Below are 20,138 nucleotides of genomic sequence, written 5' to 3'. Positions count from 1 at the left end.
TCTTGTTAGTATTGTATAATATAAAAATAATAACATTTGTGTAATATATTGTTAATTAAAAAAATATTTGTATTATTAGGTAGATAATACAGTTAATAAAAATGAAATAGATACTTTATTATAAAAAAAGACCAAAATAGATTAATAGTTTGTTAAGTGATAGAGATAGTATAATTTTTTTAAATAATAATACCCCGTCCGTCCCATTGAAAGAGTGACGTTTACGTTTTGCAAGTAGATTTTATATTATTAGTATTATATTGAGTTGTAATAAAAATGATATAGATACATCTATTAGTATTGTGTAATATAAAAGTAATTATATTTGTGTAATATATTGTAAGTTTGAAGGGTATTTATTATGTTAGGTGGATAGTACAGTTACAAAATTAAAAAATAATAATTTTATTTTGAAACAAATAAAAATAAAAAATGACAACCTTTTAATAACTGGACCCCCTTATCATTTTAGTCACGTAATTGGAACTTGTCGCAAACTAGTCTCATAAGTGAAAATTTTTCGTTGTTTTAGTCCTCCGGCGCCGGAGACGCCCGCGTGGCTCGCCGGAGGTGACGTGTCCGCTAGGTCAGCGACACCTGGCGCTGACCCGGCGGACACGTGGATTTTTTTATTATTTTTTTTTAAAACTTATTTTTAATTTATTTTTAATTTTATTTATATATTTTTAATTTTTTAATTTGATTTAATTTAAAAAAATAAAAAAAATTGAAAAAAAAAAAAATCCACGTGTCTGTCAGGTGTCGCTGACTTGGCAGGACACTTAGCGGACACGTCATCTCCGGTGAGCCACGCGGGCATCTCCGGCGCCGGAGGACTAAAACAACGAAGTTTTTTCACTTATAGGATTAGTTTGCGACAGATTCCACTTACGGAACTAAAATGATAAGGGTCCAGTTATTGGACTAAAAAAACATTTTACCAATAAAACAAATAAAGTAATATTTATTTATAATAATTCATAAGAATTACATAAATTTTCAAACACCTCAGTGTAAATGGACCTAAGTTTCCATTTATAGGCGGCTGCTACATAAATGCCCAATAAGTGAAAAAAGCAAAATGGGCTTATTTAATTCTCTCTTGTATATATAGCAACTTTTTTAAAAAAAATAAAAATAAAAATAAATAACGGAATTGAATGTTGTCACTAATTAATAGTTCAACAAAGCTCAAATTAAAATATTTTAATTATATATTTATATTGAAGTAATTATTTTTTAAAATAATAAATTGAAGGGGACTTCGAGAAAATTTGACCATTGTGTATCCCGTCGTATACGGCAATCGGAAGTCCATGTTTGGATACGTGGCAACTTTCTAATTACGTACGCCACCGTAACACTGTTCTAAGGTAATTTTAAAGTTTATTAAATATTTTATATAAATTTACTGTAAATTTTATATAGGTATTAATTCGATAATGTGTAAACTCTCGGCCCCAATCAAAACAGCTTTTGTACGCACTCTCGGATAACGGCTGCGGGTTCCTATGTCATAAAAAAAAAAAAAAAAAAGTCTTTGAATAACAGCTCGGATCGTCTATCTCACTTCAAAGTATTTATTTTTTATTTTAAAAAAATAATTATATACTAACCAAAATACCCTCAACTCTTACTTAAATATTAAGATCTCTTACACAATTTCATTAATTAATAAAATGCTATTGTTTTTTTTTTTTTTTTTTTATGACGTGAAATCCCACTACAAAAAAATAATATATTTGTAACGGACTTCCGTCCCTAAAATTCACGTAGCTAACGAAATTCCGTTCCTAATTCCGTCTCTAATGTCATTAGTAACGAAAAAAGTAGATTTAGAGACAAATTTTGTTACAAAAATAATTTTTTCTGTGATATATATATTATTCTTATTAATATTTTATGTGACATTTGGACATGAATAAAAACTGAATATTTTGAAATGAGATAGATAAAAATGATACTTGAATTGAGATGTAGAATGTATAATTTTAAAATAAAAAATTATAGCTTTCAATATAAAATCTAATCATCTAACATTTTTGTACATATATATATTTGTATGTATATATTATTCTTATTAATATTTTATGTGACACTTGGACATAAATATGTTTGGTATATAAATTGCTTGAGTTCAATCTTTATAGATTTTTTTTTAGATTTTAAGAATATAATACCTCGGAGTTGAACACTGATATGAGTCGGGGAGGTTGTGAGACACAAAAGTCGGTAAGTCACACGTACGCGCAACCCGCCCGGACCCGACCGGACAAGGCTAAGTTTTGCACCGTAGTCAAATGACCAAGATTGACCATATGTGATTGCGATAAAAAAATCACGAACGTAATCACGACAACAATATCACTACCTTAATAGCGTTGTAATAACGACAAATATATGCTTTTTTATTCGAGTAAAAAGTTAATTCACAACTTATTTTTGTAAGTTCATCTATGATGGAAGCAATTTTTTATTTTTTTTTTGTTTTTTTTTTTTTATCACAATTACCGTAATAAAACATCGAAAGATAACATTTCTTTAGTTGAGACACTGTATAGGAAGAATTGAAATTTTTGCACTTGTTTCATAATCAAACGGCCGTTAAATATCCGTTAAGACATCTAGTGCGATAACAAAAGTAATAATTAGAGTTTTTCTTAAAAATTTTGAACAAAATATATAAATGGCTTCAGTGATGAATTTATATAATTATGTTCAAACTTATTTTTTTTATTATTTAATTCATCAGCATTTATCTAATATTCTTACTGTTAGGTGATGAAAATTATTGTTTCACCTAAATGATCTATAAGTTTTTCTAACTTCGCTAAATATTTAATTATGTTCAAATTTATTTATTTTTTCATTATTTAATTATTTAGTATTTATCTCACTAAAAGCTTCATAGCTTTTTAAAAAATTTCAAATAAAAAAAAAATATAAGTAAAATATTAGGGAATTGAAACTTGTAATATCGATTTTGGAAGTACATGTGGAATTCTTGTGGATTAATTGGATGTAATCCTAATTAAGTATTCTGGCATCCAATGTGTATTATTATTATTATTATTATTATTATTATTATTATTATTATGAAGAAAATAGTTAAATTAGAGGAATTAGTGTCTGGTTTGATTTTATGTTTGAATTTGAATTTAAAATTTTGAATTGAAATAAATATTTAATGTGATATAAATAAGTGTCTCTTAACAATCTATTAATTTTTTCATTTTCGTCCGTCTTTAGTAACTGTACTATCTACCTAACATTACAAATATCCTTCAAATTTATAATATATTACACACATATCATTACCTTTATATTATACAATACTAAAAATAAATTGATAAATAGATATAGGATGGATGAAGTATAATATAAGAAATATATATTTGATTTGATATTTTGAAAAAAAAAATTATAAATAGTAAAAATTCATCAAAATCTTTGGGACAAACATAACCGTGGTATGCCGTTGTAACTCGTATAAAAAATATCATAATTTTCAGAACAATGTGATATCGTATCGTAGATCCTTGGTAGAGTAACAAAATAAAGTTCTATATACCACCGCATATTGTTATCGCATCGAAGTTCAATATCATTATCGCCATATACATTATTGTCATTTTATTAATCATATTATCAACATATTTATATCTCTAAAAAGTACATATTTTTTTCTAAAAAAAAAAAGAAGAAAAATGACACGAAAATAAGACTAAATCTTTATATATTTAGAGCTCTTGTGAAATTAACATCGTTAGGTTCTGATATCATATCAGATGTAGAATGACTGTTTCACCTAAAAATTCGAATTATTAAACAAAATAATTATTAATTATTTATTCGCAAACGGGAGTTCCCAACAGACTAAATCAACAATCAAATCAACAATTATCATATATCAAATTACAATTGATGAGTGTGAAGAGTATTTCCTTTTGGTGATTCAATCTTCATATTGAAAGTTCTTATAATTGTATTTGTTTGGAGATTCTTTTATATTTTTTATTTTTCATCAAACTATATATATATATATATATATTTTTAATTAAAATATTATATCAAATATTATTTTTTATATTATATGAAAGGATGATGTTATATTTAAATTTAAAGTATCACATCAATATTTTTTTATAACAATAGGACTAAGTATTCAAATCCCAATAGAGGTACAAATGATAATTTATCTTCTAGAATAATTGGTCGATTTTTTTATTAAAACATAAAACCCATTATTATTATTATTATTATTATTATTATTATTATTATTATTAATCTCATTTTGACAGGTGACACAAAGAAGGACCATTTGTAATTTATTTATTTATTTATTATTTTTGATCTGGTCTAATTTTGAATTTTTGTTGAAGATTGGTAAGTATTAATTCTACCATAATGATGTAGACATTTTTTTTTTTTGGACATTTTCACATAATTTCTTCAAGTAATGTGACTTTTGTTGTAAATCACAATGATGCAATCTTGACATTATACTTTTTTTTTTTTTTTTGGAAAAATTGGCATGTATCCAAAAAAGTTGGAGGAATGCAAATTCTTCATATGATTTTAAATTAGAAGGGTGTGTTTGAGATTTTTGAAATATATATATATATATAAAAGATACAGAGAATTATGTAGGAAATATAAAATAATTAAAGCGTGTAGTGTATTAATTTTTTTAAAAATATATATAAGGAAAAAAATTAAAAAGAACAAACATATATATATATATATAATGATAAATCAGTAGTGAAAATTGGGATACACAAGTGAACAAATCCCTCATTACAAACGTGGACTGTTTTTATTTGAACATATAGTTATTTGTGCACTTTAAATATATATATATATATATTTGTATTTAAAATACTATAGTTCCGTCCACTGTCAATTTATTTATTTATTTTTTGCATGTTAATATTAATTATTATATCAAAACATAGTACAAATTAAGAAAAAATAACAAAAATACTTCAATTGGTGTCTTATAATACTAATGAAATAAACTTTGTACAAAAAAATTATACAAATATAAGGATATTTTTAATGTTAAAAACAATGACGCCAAATACAAATGGATAGATTGACAGTGGACGGAGGTAGTATACTTTTTGTTGTTATGTCATATTTTTCTTTAACATGATTTTCTTAAAAAAAAAAAAAAAGGTTTTGAGAATATCTAAAATATACGTAGAAAATTTTATCACCTTTTTCAAATCGCAAGTTGTTTTCCACAATATATATATATATATATATATGATATATCTACTCATTTATATTTAATAAACTATCAGCATCCTATTTTGGAGTATAGGTTTGAAATTTAGTTTTAGATTTTTGTTTGGATATTATGTTTCGCAAAAGAAAATATTATATTTCTTATAAAAAAAAATCACAAATATTGTATAGTGAAATATGAAATCTAACTAAAAAAATAAATAATAAAAGTCTATATTCATACAAAGAAAGCATCGTCTAACCAAAATTTTAATCGGTCGAATGTAATAGCTTGCAGTAAGCGATATGGAAGCGTCAGAAGTTTGAATTAATAATATGACAATCACAAGTTCATCCCCATATCTTAAGAGACGACAAATATAATTGAATTTCAAATACATTTAAGTTGGTAAGAAATTAAAATATAATAAATACACACTGTGCGTGTTTGGAAATACATTATATAATTTTTACATAGCACATGTCATATCAACGCATGATACAATTCCACATAAGATCATATATTATTGATTTCACTGTAATAAATATATTTGTATAACACAGTACAAATATAAAACTGTATAGAGATGCCTTGTCTGTTTTGATTATATTAAGGAGTCAAATTAAATTGATTTGACTCAATCAACACCCTAATCGTCATATATATATATATCAAATAAATATTTGAAATACATAATCCATTTAAACATAGAAAAATTCAACAATTTATTTGATTTTCTCTTCAGCATAAATTTAACATTATTCAGTCTACACGATTGATAATAAAAATATATTATTTTATGTTATAAGATATTATATCATCTTCACAAATAAATTCGAAAATCACTACCAATTGGTCGTTTGAGAAATCAAAATCAAAATCAAACTATATTAAAATGTGTATGGATTTTTCATAGTTGCCATCAACTCTCCAACAATCGAACATGGGTTCTATTTTGTCTCGTAATATCAAAATCTTTATTCATAAAAACAAACGAAATCGATCCATTTTGAACATATATTTTTTAAAAAAAACAAATTGAAAATTTTTAAAAATAATCTAAATTTAAATATTTGATGTATTAACTTGCGAGAGAAAATAAATATTTGATATACTACCGTCATTTTTAAGTATGAATTTTTTTATACAATTTCTTTAAGCAACTTATGAATTTGATGTTAATTTAATCTTTTGGTTAGCAGATCAACTAAATTATCCTTAAGACATTAACATAATCTAAAAAGATAACTCTTGTTGAGATTAATTACCGCATGATTTTATATCAACAATAAATATATCATGATTTATCATTGTACATTATAATACTCCCTCCGTTCCAATACAATAGTTTTATTTTCATAAATAACCATATCACTATAAAACTACCCTTACTTTTTCATTAATATTACACAAATTGCTACTATTTTTTACACTAATACACTCACAAGGGTAAAAAAGTCTTTTACCCGTATTTTTTATCCATTACCAATATAATATCAATATTCCTTAAATCGCCAACACTACAAGAAAAAATCATTTTTGTAACAAAATTTTTTTGTGTCTAAATTTATTTTTTCTATTACTAATGACATTAGAAACGGAAATATGAATAGAATTACGTTAGCTACGTGAACTTTAGGGATGAAATTCCGTTACAAACATATTATTTTTTTTTTTGTAGTGAAACAAAACTCAAACTATAGTTCTAGGACGGAGGAAGTATATACTTTTCCAAGTGCTAATGAGCTATCTCACTATATTACCGTATTAGATACTCTCTCCCTCCATTATCCAATTGTGTGTTTATTTGACCTAGGTTTTAAGAAAAATAGGTAAAAAATAGAATTTTTTACTTTTTTTGATAAAGAAAAAATAGAAAAAAATTGGTAATGTTTTACTAATAAAAAAAATAGAAATAAATTTGGATGACAATTAAAAAAAAAAACAAAAAAAACAAAAAAAAGTGAATAAATCGTTTGATGCCAAAACTCATTTTGTGTAATTGAATCATTAATCGTTTGATGCCAAAACTCTGTGTTCGATTCTACATATTTATATATATGAAAATTTATAAATTTTTCCCAACTCATTTAAAAAAAAATAAAAAATAAAAAATAAAAAAAAATTAAATATTGCCTGGATCGACCACCCACCCTGCATTCATTACAGACAGCCCCACCATACAACAAAAAAGGCCACAAAGTATGTATAGCTAATATGTGAACATCCCACGTACTCAATGTGTGTCATCTAATGCCATATCTACACCATATCCAATAATTCACACACACTATCAATTAATTTATTTTATTTTATTTTATTTTTATTTTGCAATGTGTGTCATCTAATGCCATATCTACACCATATCCAATAATTCACACACACTATCAATTAATTTATTTTATTTTATTTTATTTTTATTTTGCAAATTGGTTTTTTCTATTTTAAATATTACTAAAGCAAATTAAAAGATCTCATTATTATTATTATTATTATGGTGATAAAATGGATTATCATATTGTATCCTCTTTTTTTTTTTATCGAGCAATATATCTTTTTTATATTTACTAGAATTTGCCAATAATCTCCATGCCCAAGAGGTAAAAATTCCTATATTTGAGTATATATATATATATATATATATAACTGGTTATTTAATATAAGCATATAAAATATTATTTAATTTTATTGCACAATTCACTTAAAAAAAAAAAAAAAAAGCATACAATTTACTGTGCTTAAAGGTAAAATAATTATATTTCAATATTTTACTTTTCCAACATTTTTCTTGAGCATTTCGGATGCTATGGTTACAATCATATATAGAGTACCTGGGCATGGATCAACGGCGGATCCAGGTAAATCAGCATACATAGTGTTGATTTGACTATATCAGTATATGTTATAGGAGTGATTAGCATATATTTATACATATTTCAACATATTTATAATACATTATATATTACTCCATTCGTCTCAGAACTATAGTCTTAATTGGGTTGGGTACGGAATTTAAGGAATATTGATATTACATCGATAGTTGGTAAAAAAGTATAAGTAAAAGACTTTTTTGCTCTTGCGAGTGTATTAGTGTAAAAAGTAGCGGCAATTGTGTAATAAAAATGAAAAAGTAGGGGTAGTATTATGGTGATATGGTTATTTATGGAAATAAGACTATTGTTTTGGGACGGACAAAAATGGTAAACAAGACTGTTGTATTGGGACGGAGGGAGTATGATATCTTATAACACAACATATGAGAAGACAGGGGCGGCTCATAGCAGGAGCCGGGTGAGCAATTGCTCAGAACCCTAATTAACAGAGGACCTATATTTTAAATATTATCTATTATTATTATTATTATTATTAAATTTTAAAATTAAATTTTAACTTTTAATTTTTTTTTTCTTCGTAATTATCCTATTTGATTCTAAAATTAAATTTTAATTTCTAATTATATATATATTTTTTATTTTTTTCTAATCGTCTACACTTCTTTACCTTACACCTGCCCCCAGCAACTCGATCAAACATGTCTCACTTTTTCTTCACTCTCCTTCAGTCCTTTTTGCTTTTTGAACTTTCAGACAGACCGTTTTTCATTTCTTTTCTCAAATTGACATTGTCCAAACGGTCACGTTCAACCTCTTGTCTTATCAAAGTCAATCAACAATATTATTAAAAATACATTTTAATCATGTATTTGTAGGGCCTATAATTTATTTTCGCTCAGGGTCTAAAAAAAATCCGAGACGGCCATGTGAGAAGATATGTATAAATATAATCAAATTAGTACCATAGTGATTTGGTCGGATCAGAACAGGATCTGCCACCTAAAATACATACATATATTATTTAAAAAATAAAATGAAATAAAACAAACATACTTATGATTATAGCTTCTTCTTCTTTTTCAAAGAAAATGACTACCGGCCAACCCCCCTCCCCCTCCCCCACCCCCACCCCCCCTTGTCCCTATATATATATATTACACAAACAAAGTATCCTCAAGCAACAAACCCTTACAACCCTAAAAATCCTCACTTCTAAATATGTGCAACTTACCTATTCTTGTTCATTAAATCCACACATCTATCTATCTATTTATTCATCTATTTATTGAATTGAAAACACAAAGATATATATATATATATATATATATGAAGGGAAGTGAGCACACAAACACTAACATTATGTCTTCATCCTCTTCATCTTCTCCAATATTACATCCTCAATCTCAATCCCAATCCCAATCCCAGGTTGTAATGGTCATTAGTCCTTGCGCCGCCTGCAAAATTTTACGCCGCCGTTGCACCCCCGACAAATGCGTCTTGGCTCCTTATTTCCCGCCAAACGATCCCCTCAAGTTCACCACCGCTCATCGCGTCTTCGGTGCCAGCAATATCATCAAGTTCTTGCAGGTATATATATATATTTGTATTCAAATATATTTTATTAGATGTTTTATAAAAAATATATATATATTCTTTAAAAAAAAAAAAAACAGAATTCAAATAGTAAAATTTTTATAAAAAAATTGTTAAAAAAATGCTTACTTTGGCTTTTTTTCCACTTTTTTTTTTTTTATTTTAACTAATCGATATTTTGATTTTTTTAAAAAAAATATTGATAATTCTGAATTCATTTACTATATTACATCCAACAATTATTTTATATAAAAATATCAGAAGAAAACACATTAAAAAAAAGGAAGAAATTAGAAGTAAAATAGAATGATAAATTTATAATTAAATACAATTTAATATAATTATATATATATATATAAAAACATTAAAAAAAGGGAAAGGGTGGGTAGGTTCACCCCTTGTATATTTTACATATATTCTTAAATTGTATCAGACAAAAATTTATTGTGTGAACAAGCTTGCAAAACAATTTAAATTTGATTTTGAGTTACGATCTAAATAGTAATTAAATATTATATTTTATAGAAATAATTAAATATTTTATTTTAGACCTAGAGACTTTATTATTTCTTGGTCAAAATTTTGGGCAATTAGGTAAGCCTACAAGACCGATACAAGAAAATTATTTCTGTTAGCCGTGTAATAAATGCAACCAAAAAAATAGTTAAATATTATTAAATTATTATTTATAAACGCAATTATGGTGTTACTATATATATGGTCGTCCATGTCTTTTTCTAACATTTCATATTCAATGTAACATATATAATTATCTATATTTAAAAAGACTGTTCCTAACCTACTCCACATACGTATATATCTGTCCTGAGATATTTTCACAAAAAATATATTTTTTATAATTTTGGTCGATAAATAAATTGCTGTCACCTCTACATACTGTTCCATCAGTCTCTAATTTGAATATCTTAAGATTTTTGTAAGTTTTTATAACATATAATTTATTTATTTTTTCATTTTAAATCATCCTAAAAAAAAATTATCATAAAAATATACAAAACAAAAAGTAGGGGTAAAAAATATAAAATGTATTAAAATTATAATATTTAAAAAACCACAACTAGCTAGCAAAAGTAAAACAAATAAATATTTTTTTAGGCTTGTGCTTGTGGGTTTTAATTTATTTATTTAGTGAAATAATTAATAAAATATGATCTTTTTGGAGAAAACTTGTAAATCTGTATACAAACAAATCAAAACAAAAATATTCTAATTTTCTTCGATAATATACTAAAATATCATTTATGTTTAAAATTATTTTAAAAATAAATAAATTTTTTTAGGAACTCCCTGAGACACAAAGAGCCGATGCGGTTAGTAGCATGGTGTACGAGGCGAATGCAAGATTACGGGATCCAGTATACGGTTGCGCAGGGGCAATTTGTCAGCTCCAAAAACAAGTGAACGATCTCAAAGAGCAACTTGCCAAAGCAAAAGCAGAAATCGTGAGCAAACAATGCCAACACGATAATCTCATGGCTCTAATTTACATGCAAATGACACAATCCTCGCCAACGCCATCTCAATTTGACGATTTTGCCAATAGCCCGCAAAGTTATCAAAGCAACACTAGTTTTCTAGAAGAAAGCAACATTGGGCTTCTCTGGGAGCCTCTATGGACATCATAACTTTAATACTATTACACAGCTGAATCGATAAATTGTGAAAATATCTGAATTTGATATATCTTGCATAAGTTATCAGTGACAAACTATTGATTCGAACTTATTTTGACTTGCGGATCGAAATGTATAATGCCTAGAAATGAAAGAGTATAATATAGTTTATGGTGGTAATGACTTTTCTTCTTTTTTTTTTTTTTTTTTTTTTTTTTTTTTTTGCTTTTCTTGATTAGTTTGGTAGTTATGTTTATTACTACTAATGATTGTGTTAATTAAAAGAAGATGAAATTGAGTAGTAGTAGATAGGTTGTTGTTCATTACATTGCATGTTAGAGTATCATTTCAAAAGGAGATGTGTCATTGTCCAAGTCCCATCCCCTATTGCCTTTGCCCTTTGCCTTTGTTGAACTTGTCATTACTTTCTAGTTTACCTAAATTTCTTTCTATCATATCAATTTATGTGTGATGATGATGATGATGATATGTTCTTTATTTTTTGTACATTGTTTTATGATGTGGGAACAAGAGAAAACCCTATATGATATGCTCGACTTAGAAAATACTGGTGGAGAGTTTTGGCCTCGTGATTTTACAGTTATAAATTCACACATCATACAAATTTAATCAACACTTATAGGGCTCGTGATTGTATATGCTATTGTCGTAGGAATTTTAAGTAGACGTAAATTTAGTTACATTTGACACATTAATGTTTTTTTCAACACTATCGCTAAACAAACATAAAAGTAGTTATCAATATATATATATATATCAAAAAGTCGTATAATTTATCAGCAAAAAAGAAAGATATTTTCTATCATAAAATGTAGAGGGAAAAAAAAATTATTTATTTGGTCTTATATGTTATTGTATAGTTTATCATTCTAATATTTTAAGTAGACAATTAAACTAAAAAAAAATAGCAAATATGTCAAATTTTTGTAAATCAAGCGATGGGATATCTCTCATTTGAGGATTTGGTCCTGGATTCATACAATCTAGGCGTACATTGATAGTTCAATCCGTTAAATAATCAAATTATATATATACATAATCGTGCTCGAGCCGTTCGCAAATATTAGATATAATGAAGGGTTTTTCCTACAGTTTCGAATGTTGCGATTTCTCGTACAAATTGGTTTTAATTAGTTTTCTTACAGTACTTATAATTAGTCTAATCAAAGATTTTACATGTTCGATAATAATGGGGTTTGTTGAAATGTTGTTCATTAAATTTGTTTTGTTGGACACATTTTAATGATAATGGTTAATGATGAAAGATTTCATGAACATGTTACTAAAAAGGATGTGTGTAATGGTAGTTAACATGGGATTGTCTGTCCAGTACATATATATATATATATATATATCTCCAAAGTTTCTATTGACTTTGTTCGAATAATGTTTTTATCTTTTTTAGAAAGGCAATTATGGCGAATGTATAATAAATTCCATCGATTTGGTGACTTTGTGTGATATGTCTTCTATGAAATTGTCTCATCCCTTTATTCTGTTGTTTGCAATTTTTTGGTATGATTAGTTTTATTTTTTTAACAAATAAGAAGCTGTTTTTTTTAAAAAAACTAAAATCAATACTATTTATTTGATACAATTTTCAATAAAAATATACTAATTTTTTCATAAAATATTACATCAAAATATTATTTATACAAAAATTCAAGTCAAACACTTCATTTCAAATAAATATCAAACCATAACTAAACAAACAAGTTTATTGTTCACTCAATATGTTTTGCTAATATTATTTTCAATAAATATTATAAAAAAAAAATAATAATATGTATACACTCTCATATAATACATATATTTTATTTATAAAAAAAAAAATCAACAATATAATAAAAAATATTATTTTTTATATTATCACTATAATTGTTTATATCTAATATATATATATATATATATAAAAAAATACAAAACACAATTACACACCATATATATATATATATTCATATTGATCTTCATTTTTCTATTTTTTATATTCAATTTGTAATAAAAATATATTTTTACAAAAATATCTAATTAAAATATTCCTCCGTCTAACTATATATGACCTCATTTCTTTTCTGGTATGTCCTACAAAAGATAATTCTTTTCCATTTTTGGCAAGTTTATCAATTTTAAACATACTTAATAAATACAAATTAATCTAGTTAAACTTCTAACATCTTACACGTAACCCACTCAAAACCCCTTTTATTTATATATATCTCCTCAGTTAACAAATATTTTTATCTACCTTTATTAAAACTCCTCATTTTTTATAAAATTAATTTGTGATAATATAAATAAATAAATATATTTTTTTTATTCACTTGTATTATATAAAATTTTATTGTCTACAAAATGATATCCATATTATATATATTTTATTGAAATATAATTATAAAAATATTTAAATTACCTAAACATATAAAAAATAATAAAATATTATCTTAACTTATTATTAATAATTTAATAATCTATAATAATTAAATTACACTATTCATGTCGACCCTATTACGTGACCAATCATAATTCAGGATGTATTCACTTTGAATTTTATTCTCTAAATTTTAATTTAAATAATACTCCCTCAGTTTCGCGGAAGATAGAGCATTTTGTTAAGGACACGTGTGATTGTTTAGAGGATTGGATTAGATTTTCACTATTTATTTTATTTTTTATTTTTACTATTTATTTTATTTTATTTTTCAAAAAAAACATCAAATCAAACACTTATTTTTTATTTTTTATATTATATTAAAACTCAATTTTACATTTAAAACATCACATTAACACCTATTTATATCACGATTATACAACTATTCAAATTCAAAATTTTTATTATTAAAATTCCAACTCAAAATCCAAACCCAAACAAACACACCCGGTGAAAGGACAATTGTTGTAATTATAATTCTCTGTCGGCAAATGATTCCCATATATATGTGGGACAGTACTGCTTCTAATTTACATGCCATTGTGCTGTGTTGTGTTTTTCTTTTTATTTTTTAAATATTTATTCGTTCGTTTCATAACTATATATCCATTTATTTTTTTATACGAAATTTTAAAAATATTAATATTATATTAAAATATAGTAAGAATAAAAGTAAAAATAAATAAAATAATCTTATTAGTATTGTGTGATATAAAGGTAATGACAATTGTATAATATATTGTAAGTTGTAAGGATATTTGTAATGTTAGGTAGATTGTACAATTACTAAAAAAATGAAATAAATACTTTGTTATAGGACGAACTAAAATGAAAAAATGAATACTTTGTTATAGGACGAACTAAAATGAAAAAATGAATACTTTGTTATGAAACGAAAAGAGTATGTTTGTTTATGAGTTTGAATTTAACTAGTAAAAATTTTGGATTGTAATAATGATACGAGTTAATTATAAATAGATATTGTGAAAGAAAAAAACCAATGATGAAGAATGTGTTTGTTTATGGAATTCTTTCAAAATTCTACTATTTATACAAAAAAAAAATAATTAAAAAATCAAATCAAACACCTTTATTTTTTTTATATATATTATATGTAAATTTAATTTACATTCAAAACATAATATCAACAAATTCAAATTCTATTGTCTGAATTTTGTACTTAAAAAAATATATTTTTTACTCTAAAAAAAGTCATATTATATAGTATTATTTTAATATCAAATTCAAATCAATTTTTCTAAAATTACTTAAAAACAATCACATATTTTAATTTTTTAATAGTTTAAAAAAATAACACTCTCTTGTCCAATTTTTTTGTCCTAATCATATTTACACAGTTTTTATTAGGTAATTACTTATTTTGTTATGAATTTATAAATTTATCTTTTATGGTAAAATAGAGATAAAATATGCTCAAATAAAAATAGTAAATTTATCAAAGGTAAAAATATATATATAATTTTGTATATATATATATATAAAATAGTTATTTGATGTTCCAAATAGAAAATAGAATATTTGTGAACGGATAAAATAATATTTTATTAGTTAGTAGATGAATTTAAAATAGTTTTTTTATCATAATTATATATTTGTAATTTATATAAAATTAAAAATATTTTGGTATTATTATGTATTTATCTTTGCTATAACAGAATATTAATAATTTTAAATAGATACAAATAATAATTTTAGTTAGAACAAAGAGAGTATCTTATAATTTTCTTACACACTGTCGAAACAAAGATTATATGTCATGTGTCCTTTGTCGAGTTAACTTCAATTTTGTTTGGTTTAAGTTTCAAATCCACCATATATTATTCTTAACAAAAATATTCTCTCTTCGTCATACTTTAAAGTATTTTTATGAGTTTTTAAAGTATATTAAGAAAAAAAATAATAATATTGTATTTATTAGCATAATTATATAAGATGATTTTTATTTATTTATTTATTTATTTTTTACTTTGTGTATAAATTAACGAATGTGTAATATATGTATAATTTATGTAAAAAATAAAAGTATTTTAATATTATTGTATGATTATTTTTACTGTAATAAAAAAAATAATACTTCATTTGTCCCATATAATTTATCATTTTTTAAAAAATATAATTATACATTTTAATCATATTTTAAAATTTATAATTTATTTCTTTTAATTAAACTATTTAGTCATCTTAATTTATAATTACTTTTAATATATTTTTTTAATTATTTACTAATTACACTAAGTACGACAAATTAGATAGGACAGAAAAAAATATTTTTTTAATGAGACTGATGATAAAAATAATTTTTTTTAATTGAAATAAAGAAAAAAATATTATTTTTAATTAAATACTCATTAAAATATTTTAATAAAAAATTCAAATTCAATCACAAACACAAGCCAATAAAACTTATAGGAATAATAAACTAAAATACGCTCTCCATCAACATTAAAAATATAAAATTTAGTTGTATAATTTGATACAAATATATGTTGATATAATATTTTAAATGTATTTTAGTATAATATTAAAAATGATATATATTAGATTTGATATTTAAAAAAAATAATGATAAATAATAGATTTTTTGAAAAATTTCCCAACCAAACATACCCTTAGGTGTATCATTAGTTGTCCCTTAAGAAATAGTCCCCGGAGGTGAATCCGTAATGGGAGGATGATTTGAATTTGAATTTAAATAATTTTTTTTATGTATTATTTTGAAAAAAAAAAATTAATAATAATATATTTTTATTAAAAATAATATTAAATAAATAATACTCTCTTCATTTCATTTATAGTGTCTATTTTTTTATTTTTATCTGTCTTATTTTTTATTTTTGAAAAAATATTATATACTTAATCTTATTTTTAAAAAAATTAATTTTAATTATATTAATAAATTATCTTCATTTTAATTTAAAATTATTTTTATTAAATAATAATTATTTTTAATAATATATATTTTTAATTATTTATTAATTAAGATAGTGAAACAGAGAAAATAAAATTTTATTTAAAATAAAAAGTAAATACACTCGTAATTTTTAATATAATATCAAAATAAAAATTTAATTTAATACTTATTTTTCAAGAAAATTTTTTGAAGTAACGGTAAAAATCTTGAAAATCTCCAAAACAAACAAACCGTTTTTATTACGATCTACGTCAAAACCGGTGTACGGCCCTAATTAGTCATCCATCCGTCAAAACCCGTTCCCCTCTTCCTCCTCCGTCAGTACGCCATGGCCGAACACCTTGGAAGTGGAAACCACACCCCATCACTTACGGAATCCCTAACATCACGTGGCGTAGCCTCCGCCATCGATTGCGGTGATCTTCCTTCCATCGTATCCTCATTCGTCGATACTTTCGTTGATTTCTCCGTCAGCGGCGGCCTTTTCTTGCCTCCGGAACCGGAATCGATTGAGAACTCGAAAGGAGAACTGCGGACGGTTTTTCCTCAGCCCAGCCGTCTCATTGCCATCGGAGACATCCATGGAGACCTTCGTAAGGCTAAGGAGGCGTTGCTGCTCGCCAATTTGATTGGACCGGGCGACCGGTGGTGTGGAGGCTCCGCCACCGTTGTCCAGGTTGGGGATATTCTCGATCGCGGCGGGGATGAGATTAAACTGCTGTATTTCTTCGAGAAATTGAAGCGAGAGGCTGCTAAAGCCGGAGGTCAAGTCATAACCCTAAATGGAAACCACGAAATCATGAATGTGGATGGGGATTTTCGGTACGCTACTCCGAGTGGTTTGAAGGAGTTTGAAAATTGGTTAATGTGGCAACGCGTTGGGAATGCTATGAAGAAAATGTGCAATGGTATCGATGGAAATACGATTTCTAGGGATTTATTGGATGGAGTTCCCGATGAGATTCCTGGAGTTCGTCCGGACTTCTTGAACGCTGCCAGGGCTCGATTTGCCGCTCTGCGGCCGAATGGATTGGTTGCAACAAGATTCTTGTCGAAGAACCAGACAGTGGTCGTGGTAGGAGACTCTGTGTTTGCTCATGGCGGGCTCTTACAGAAACATGTGGTCCACGGTTTTGACCGGATCAATGAGGAGGTTAGGGATTGGATTCTTGGCGTAAATAAGCGTGTTGCGAATTATTTGGTGCGCGGGAGGAGTTCCATTGTTTGGATGAGGAGCTTCTCGAATGAGCAGGCTAAGGACTGTGATTGCTCGATGCTGGAGCACGTGCTCGAGACGATTCCTGGAGTGAAGAGGTTGATCATGGGACATACTATACAGCAAGAAGGTATTAATGCTGTATGTGCCAACCGAGCAATAAGGATTGATGTAGGGATGTCGAAGGAATGCGGTAATAAGTTCCCCGAGGTTTTGGAGATCAATGAAAACTCTGAGCTTAGGGTTTTGACATCCAACCCTACGTATTGGAAAGGGTATCATGCTTATGTGAACAGGGGTAAGAAAGATGGATTAGGTTTGTTGACCCCGGAAACCGGATCGAGGCAAATTAAGGTGAATTCTTGATTGTTGCGCGTCCTATCTGTATTGTTCGGAAGCTTCTAGGATATACGGATTCGTTTACCCAATAAAATGGATGGGTTTGGTTCAATCCATGATACCTCAAGGTTATAAGGATGTAAGGATTCTTTAACTTCTATAGATTGAAGCAAATATGCAGATTATTGATGCATTGTTTAGTTCTAGCTTGCAACTTTAGTATATAGTATAAATGCGTCAAGATTAGGTTGCAAGAACACTACGACTTTATATACATGGAATCTATTTTGCAAATGACTTGTGCCGTGTTTTTTTTTCTCATCCAAATGTGAAATCATTTCGATCTTGATTTTGTATGCACTATGGCTAAATTTGATGTTGTAGGACATGCTTACATAATTTCTATTCGGCAGTATATTGCAGCGTGTGCCTTTTTCGTGCAAAGTGAATGTTTTCTGTCTTAATACGCGAACATATTTATATAACTTGAGATCTTAATTTAGCACCACAATTTACAATGCGAAGTTACGTCATCTCAGAAGGCTGGCATCATCTGTTTGCTATGCTCGATGGGAGTTCACTTGTGTTTAAGATATGCTACAGTACGACGAATGGTTCAATTTTTTTTTAATATCCTTGCTGTGGTTGAGAAAGATTGATTTTGTTGTTAATTTCCTCTGGAATACTTCTATGGGACTCATTTAATTTTCTGGCACCATCCTGCATTGTAAATTTACGCACTTCACTTTGATATTTAACATAGTCAATGAGGATGACTACACAGTGAAATTGTATCACTAAACAGACAACATTTAGATTACTCATAGTTGAGCACTTGATTTTGGATTATAAGGGATTAGTGTTGTTGGGGACAAATGCCTTTTGCTGCTTTCGGATCGGCTAGTTTGCCCAAACAGCAGCAGCCATAGTTACAAAGAATCTACGTACTGTTCATGGTGTATATTTATAAAACTGCTTGCAGCTTTTCATTTAGTGTCCACTACTATGGGGTTTTGTTGCTCGTGAGCGCATACAGGCATGAAGAACGAGTTTTACAAAGCCAATTCTTTTGAGGATGATTCTTAAGGTGCAATTCTCACTATTGTGAACCTGTAAGGTGACGTAGAAAGTTCTTTGTTGCTTACTGCTTGTCATTAGGCTTGCTTCTAATCGGATATTCTGCAGTTCTTGATTCCCAATCTTTTTGGTCTTTGGAGTATTATTCGTTTCACGTTTTTCATCCTGATGATTTGTTCTAATGTAGCCAGGCAAGTAAACCTTACATGTCGACGAGTTCTGTCCTCAAGCTAATCCCTGGCGAGCTCCAAAAGCCCGGTGAGTGATATATGATGTCTTCTTAGCCAATTGTAATGTATATGATTTGCTTGATTGCTACAATCTATATGTTGTTCTTACATTGTACGGGCTAATCCTTCAATAATTTAGGTAATACTCCCTCCGTCCCACATACCATGTCCACGTTGCCGTCCCACATACCACGTCACTTTTCTTTTTTTTGGAAAATAATTACACATTTTAATCTCATTTTAAACCTTTTAATTTTATTTATTTTTTAAATTTATAATTATTTATATTATAAGATAATTATTTTTATTAATATATTATTAATTATTTACTAATTACATCCCAGACATGGTCGTAGGACGGAGGTAGTATTTATTATCTATGATTTGTGTTCAATTATATGGAACTAAGAATTGTGTCTTTTTTTTATTAATTGAAATATCAATTCATGTTGCAAGCCATTCCTTGTAAAAGAAATTGCCCGTGTAATTTTGGTTCATGCCATAGCAATGCATTTGGAGATCTGTAGAGAAAATTAGTGCTTTGATGACATTTTTAACTCAGATGGAGTTTCAAACTAAATTTTTTTATTTAAATAATAATCAA

General features: G+C 26.6%; 2 protein-coding genes across 2 annotated transcripts; both read left to right on the top strand.

Annotated features, from left to right (window-relative positions):
• Window positions 1–9,255: 9,255 nt before the first annotated feature.
• LOC127239297 (LOB domain-containing protein 1-like) lies at window positions 9,256–11,463 on the top strand. The gene is made up of 2 exons (XM_051257384.1): window positions 9,256–9,651; window positions 10,959–11,463. Exons 1-2 carry the CDS (start codon window positions 9,391–9,393, stop codon window positions 11,301–11,303), a joined length of 606 nt encoding a protein of 201 aa, XP_051113341.1. The 5' UTR covers window positions 9,256–9,390; the 3' UTR covers window positions 11,304–11,463.
• A 5,480-nt stretch (window positions 11,464–16,943) lies between these two features.
• Window positions 16,944–20,035, top strand: LOC127239486 (shewanella-like protein phosphatase 2). Its single transcript, XM_051257668.1, has 2 exons — window positions 16,944–19,314; window positions 19,492–20,035. The coding sequence occupies exon 1, from the start codon at window positions 17,001–17,003 to the stop codon at window positions 18,252–18,254; it is 1,254 nt and encodes a 417-aa protein (XP_051113625.1). The 5' UTR covers window positions 16,944–17,000; the 3' UTR covers window positions 18,255–19,314; window positions 19,492–20,035.
• Window positions 20,036–20,138: the final 103 nt, after the last annotated feature.

The sequence above is a fragment of the Andrographis paniculata genome, unplaced genomic scaffold, assembly GCF_009805555.1.
Source record: "Andrographis paniculata isolate CXL003 unplaced genomic scaffold, ASM980555v1 Contig77END, whole genome shotgun sequence".
NCBI classification, from domain to species: domain Eukaryota; kingdom Viridiplantae; phylum Streptophyta; class Magnoliopsida; order Lamiales; family Acanthaceae; genus Andrographis; species Andrographis paniculata.
The sequence above is the reverse complement of the archived record's forward strand: the minus strand, read 5'-3'. Positions and strand labels throughout refer to the sequence as shown.

Coding starts and splice junctions, on each gene's coding strand:
- LOC127239297 (XM_051257384.1), top strand. CDS start 9,391: ATGAAGGGAAGTGAGCACACAAACACTAACATTATGTCTTCATCCTCT. Junction 9,652..10,958: donor ATATCATCAAGTTCTTGCAG/GTATATATATAT, acceptor AAATTTTTTTAG/GAACTCCCTGAGACACAAAG.
- LOC127239486 (XM_051257668.1), top strand. CDS start 17,001: ATGGCCGAACACCTTGGAAGTGGAAACCACACCCCATCACTTACGGAA.